This window comes from Balaenoptera ricei, chromosome 8 (assembly GCF_028023285.1).
Source record: "Balaenoptera ricei isolate mBalRic1 chromosome 8, mBalRic1.hap2, whole genome shotgun sequence".
Classification (NCBI taxonomy): domain Eukaryota; kingdom Metazoa; phylum Chordata; class Mammalia; order Artiodactyla; family Balaenopteridae; genus Balaenoptera; species Balaenoptera ricei.
The window spans coordinates 75379687-75385793 of record NC_082646.1 but is presented as its reverse complement, the minus strand read 5'-3'; the positions used below and the strand labels follow the sequence as shown (position 1 = coordinate 75385793).

General features: G+C 40.9%; 1 protein-coding gene and 1 pseudogene across 2 annotated transcripts in view; one reads left to right on the top strand and one right to left on the bottom strand.

Moving 5' to 3' along the window:
- Positions 1-883: 883 nt before the first annotated feature.
- The window catches only part of LOC132369883 (L-lactate dehydrogenase C chain), a 48898-nt gene continuing 43674 nt past the window's right edge, over positions 884-6107 (bottom strand). For both annotated transcript variants that reach the window (XM_059929584.1, XM_059929585.1), the window contains one exon: positions 884-1048. In XM_059929584.1, coding sequence (XP_059785567.1) covers positions 884-1048 — 165 coding nt within the window. The remainder of the gene's footprint in view (positions 1049-6107) is intronic.
- LOC132369515 (WW domain-binding protein 2-like) lies at positions 1140-1934 on the top strand (annotated as a pseudogene).

Here is a 6107-nt window from a genome sequence, read left to right as displayed (position 1 = left end):
CTTGGTCCTGATTTTTTAGTTTTTGTTTCACTGTATATTTCCTATAGCTGCCTTAAATTCTTTGTGGAATCAAGGAAATATATATTTTTGTAGGAAGCACATGCACTCCTACCTTGGACACCAAGAGGGAGCTACCAATTGACTGTTACCAAGCATCCATCAATAACCAGTTAGATGATACTCTAAATACTCACTGTGAAATACTTGAGGGCAGAAATCATGTCATACTGAACTCATAACCATAACACAGCAAGCAGAGTAGTAGTTTGCTAAACGAATAACCTAGAGGATGGTCTAAACTCCCTGTGTGGTATTTCAACAGAGGGACCAAATCAACTATTAGAGTTTATATTAATTGGTATAATACTTGCAGGGTTGAAGATATTTCATTTAATTTTTTTATACCATGAAGTTATATTTCTATTTTACTTCTGATATACATTGTCTTAAAAATAAGTACTTAGTAAAGATTATATATAAACACATAAAGTTAATGAAGCAATATAAAGTGAATATGCCGGTGCCCTAATGGAAGAAAGCATAAAATGAAATTTCAGTACTATAAATTTTGTTGTTTTATGAGAAGAATCAGAAGTTCTATATTAAATGGATTATTATACATATTCTACTAAACCTGAAGACAACTTTTACATATATGACATACTTCGGAAGTATAACTTACATCTGTACAGGTTGAGTATCATTAGAACAGAGAAATAGAGAAATTCCTTTACCATTTCCTTTTTCTAGCCTGGAGAGGCTGGAGTTATGTCATAGGTCCAATGTTTTTTTATTTTTTAAAGATCAGGTGAAAATACTTTCAAAATGTAAAATATACAGTCTACTATCTTCTGTTCTATAAAACATGGAACATTAAAAGGTTTTAAAATATCAGGTCTTTCTGGACATCCCAAAGTATGTTTGCACTCTTCTTTAAAAGGGCCTCCTCCTCAGAATTCAAGTTAACTTTCACAACATCTGAGACACCATTTTGGCCCAAGACACAAGGGATACTGAGAAAGATTTCTTCTTTTATTCCATAAAAGCCCTAAAAGGCAAAATTAGGTTATTATTCAGTAACCTGATATGGAAAAGCAGCTATGCAAGAGAGCCTCAGAATAAGAATACACAGAGAGACTATGGAGCTCAAGAATCACTCGGAGGGCAGTAGAGTGATCGTCAACAATACGAAGAGCATCCTAATGTCCTATGATCATGTAAGAACTTGTGTTTAATGACATGAAGAATGTGCCAGATGCCTTCAAAGGGGCCAAAAAGGGCACTGCCTATTTTACCCCTTACCCTTGTCATATTTCTTTCTAAGGGGAAGAATGCCATGCAGTCTGATGAAGGACTGTGAGATCAAGCAGGCTGAGTTTGGTGTAAAATAATCAAGAGAACAGTGAAGGCAGAAGCAGGAAGTGGTTGGGCAGGCTCTGCTTTGTATAATCTTTACATCAGGGGATGCCACTGAGTTTGGACAACAGATGCTAACAGGTGGCTTCTCAAGCTTCCAGAGGTGAAGCCTCTGGTGGAGCCCAAGGTTACAGGTACTCACATGCCCAGCAGGGTTTATGTAATTCCCCTGCCAGTCAACAATGGAATGTACTCCTGCCCTCTGGCTACCACCTGGCTTCTATTCAGGACCTTCCATGATGGACAGGGCCATGGAATAGGTGCAACCGTGGCGACCACCCTATCCTAGGGCCATGGAACCTCCCATCAGCAGGCCTGATGTTCCCTCCACTCCTGCAGCTGAAGCCAAGGCTGTAGAGGCAGCTGCTAGAGCCTATTACAACCTGGGTAACCCACACAATGCCTACGTGCCCACAAACCAGCCTCCACCTCCTACCTGGAAGGTAAAAAGACCCAATAGACCTCTCACACCTCTCTGCCCCCTACCACCCATTGCCTTTTCCTACCCCAGAATGTAGGGTTGGAGGAGGCAATGGGAAGGTCTTGTTGTTCCTCCAGGTGTGCCTGTAAAGTTACCAGGAACTAGTGTTGAGAAAGGGAGAGGCTCCTTGACGCTGGAGTGGTGCCTCCCAGCTTCTCATGATAGTTCAGAGCCCACAGGCACTACTCAGCCAAGCTTCCCTCTCACCGTCTCTGGGGCTCTCCTCAGGAGCTCAGCGTTCCTGTTTTACTCTAGTGGCCCACAGAGGGACTCCCTATCCACCTTTTCCACTGCAGTCCAACTCCCTCATTTTGGTAGCCACTTTATACTCAACCTCATGATCTCCATCAGACCAGCCACATGTCTTCTCCTCAGGGTCCCCTGCCAGGCTCTACTCACATTCACTCCACTCTGGTCCGTGCCTCGCCATGGAAGGCCACTGTCCCACCAGACTGTCAGCCCACATTCCCTTCCCAGCCACATTCCAGCTGCAGTCACACTTGCCTGCCCCTGCTTCCCTTTCCTGTCCTTGGTCATTCTATTGCTCCCTCTGTGTAGCACAATACCTTTTAGAGCTTTAACATGAGCTGCCAGGGGTTGGGTGGCATCAGGAACAAGGCAGCGTGGCTGGGGCAAAAGCCCTCCTGCCTTCCGTGCTAGTGTTTCAGGAATTTGCTCTCTCTCCTTTCACTGTATCTCTTCCTACTAGAAAGGGCTTCTTGGATTAGAACTGGAAATGCATGTCCATGCCATTATGCCATTTGGGGGCTGCTGGGTACACTGAAACAAGGGCCCTGACCTCCAAGGCTGCCCTGGCCTAGCCCTGTGTACTGCCATGACCTGCTGCCCCCCCCCCTCAGCCTATCCTCTTCCCTTTAAGCGTCATGCCTGGTTGGCAAATGACCCCTGGATGCACTGAAATTTGCTTCCTTTCCTCGTAGACTGGCCATGAAGTGAGGAAATGGTTATTTAAAGAGAATTCCCTATTTGACAAAAAATCAAGTTAATATATTAATGTTAAATAAACTCTATTGGCAACTTTATTTGCTGAAAATGTGAAGTAATAAAAATGAAGTAACTGGGGAAAAAGAATAAGAGCATACAAATGATTCTGCTCTTAATGTCAAATGTTTAAGTATTTCCTATAAACTATAACTCGTCCATTGATTTGTTCAGTAAAGACTATGAAATTCCCATATTACTCAATCTCTTTTCAGGAGCATTCATTTGACACCTCCCTGACTCTTCTTCAGGAGCCCTCTGGGGGTAATTGCTTATTCTCCCACAGCCCTTTGTATCCTCAAAAGAGAAAGAGTGTGGAATCCACTGTATACTCCTCATTGTCTCTTCCAAATTATTAATCCCTTGCTCTCTTAAAAACAAAAAAAAATTCCCCCTATTTTGTGAGGCCCATCTTATTCAGCTCTTCTTCCCTTTCTAATGACCGTCTACAAACCTCTTGAGTATTCCATCTCATTCATAAAAGACTCTGACACCTAGCAATCTTCTCTCTCTATCCTAGTTTGTGCCATTATCCTTGGTGACTTCATTGTCCATGTGGATAAACAAACCAATTCCCTTTCTTTCCAGTTTCTTGTCTTCTTTAGCTCATGGGACCTTCTCCCACCCCAAGTATCTTACTCTGAACCTTGTTATGAGGTTCCTCCGTATCCAACTTATATTCCTTTCTTGTAACTATTTTGCTACACCCTAATACCCTTTGCCTATTTTAATTTTTAGTTTTTATAAATACCTCGTAAATTCTTTATTACTCATTTTCTTTTTTGTAATTTATTCATCTGTATGTAGATAACATTTAAGGACAACGGTCTTGAATTTGACTGTGACCCTTTAGCAGAAGGTCAAACTCATTTTTAACAAGTATAGAAACCAAAACTACCTACACCTCTATCTATCTCTCTGTCTTCCTCTCTTCTCTCTCCCCCTTTAACACTCCACAAGTAAAACCCAAACCCAGATGAATTCAGTTATCTACTTTCTCCACTCCTGCACTCAGATCCCTAGAGAAAACCACACAACAAAGCTGATCTTTAACTTTTGTCAAAATTAATGCTTATCTACCTCAAATAAGCATCCACCTGACAGTAATTCTGCCTTTATTTTTTGTCAAATTCTATTTCTCACTATCTACAAAGATGATTTCAAATCTTCTCAAACATCTGACTTTTCTATACCTCCCTTGACTTTCAGTAGATGATTTTGTCTCCTTTCACTAAAAAGATAGAAGTCATCAGATGCTTCCAATGCCAAACTTACAAACCTATATGATTAACTACCTATCTTCTCTTTGTTATCCCCTATTAAAAAAGATAGTTGTCCCTCCTCCTTTCTAGGACTAATACCTTCACCAATGCTCTGGATCCCACCCTCTCTGCTTATTACTTCTATCTTCAATATCTTCTTTACATCTTATCTTTTAAACAACAACAACAAAAAAACTTACCTTGCCCTGGTTTTCCTCTCCAGTTACTGCTCTCTCTCCTTAATTTCACAGCCACTTACCTCAAAAGAGCTGGTTATACTGGCTTTAATTTCTCCAGTCTACTTAAAACGTTCTCAACTGGAGGTGATTTTGACTCCCAAGGGACATTTGGTAATGTCTGGAGACTTTTTTTTTTTAACATCTTTATTGGAGTATAATTGTGGAGACATTTTTGATTGTCAAAACTGGTATGCTACTGGAATCTAATGAGTAGAGGCCCGGGATGCTGCTAACATCCCACAATGCACAGGACAGCCCCAATAATGAAGAATTATCTAGCCCAAAATCAATAGTGCCGAAGTTAAGGAAACCCTGGTGTACTCCAGTCAGAATTTTTCATTTCTATTACTTTATTAAACATCTGCTAAGGTTATCAATGACCTCTGTTACTTTATCTTCCTGGCATTTTTAATCCTCATTTTATATGACTTCACATCAATCAAGAACAGAAAACCAATCCTTTCATCTTTAAGGCATCCTCCTTTCACTTGGTTACCATGATTCCATGTTCTCTTGGTTCTTCTTTTAACTCTGGCCACCACTTAGTCACCTTCGTGGACTCACACTGTAAACTCTGCTGTTAATACTGAAATTCCTCAAGACTCAGTCTCAATCTGTCTTCTCACTTTATACTCTCTCCTTAGGCAAGCTCGTTGAAAGTCATGGTTTCAGTTACCATGTGTAAGGGATATCTATTGTCTTTGCCTGTCTAGTATCTCTCTTTTTTTTTTTTAATGTTGACAGAACCTCTCTTTTTCTTTTAGGAACTGCCTCTCTCCGAACTGACAAGTATCACATGAATGGACAAGTGATCCCAGAAAGGCCAATTATCAAGAAATTAACATGGGTAAAGGGAGAGGCAGGGTCCTGATACTATAGGCTCTAAGCCTGCAGCTGCTGGGGGCCATCTTTGTTGCCCCATGGAAAAAGTCCACGTGAGCTTGAAGCCAATAAGAGTGAAAAGATGAGCCAAGATTGTGGAGAGAAAAGACAGCTCTAACGATATAGTTTGAGCATGTGGTTCAGGCCTCCTTGGCATTTCAGTTACATGAGCCGATATATTTTCTTTTTGCTTAAGCTAGTTTGGGTTGGCGTCTGTGGCTTTTAACTAGAAGAGTCCTAATATACACTTTTTATGCGGATGATGCTCTTATTTATAACTCCAACCCAAAACTCTTTTATGAGTTCCAGAAGCTTGTACCCAACTGCCTATTTCCTCTCAGATATTGCAAAGGCACCTCAAATTCAATTTCTCCATAACCACAAACATGATCTTCAAACCTGATTCTCTTTGTTTTTCTGGGGTTTTTTCTTGTTCCTTCATCTGGTACATAGCCCTCTGCCTTTTCATCTTGTCTATCTGTCTGTAACTGTGGTTTTTGGACCACAGGCTGCAGGATTGTAGTTTTTCTTGCTTCTGCTGTCTGCCCTCTGGTGGTTGAGGCTATCTAACCAAACCTGATTCTCTTTGAATATGCCTTTCCTCAGTGGATCATATAACCATTTATCTAACTGTGCAAAACAGAAACCTAAGAATGACCTTTATCTCCCTTATGTCCCACTTCATTCCATTATCAAGACCTATGAATTTTACCTCTTAAATATAGTGTAACTCAAATTTGCCACCTTCTCTTCATCTCTACTACTACCATCCTCTCTGTTCTGAGCTAATGCACATCCTCTTCCCAAGTTTACCCACCTCTACTC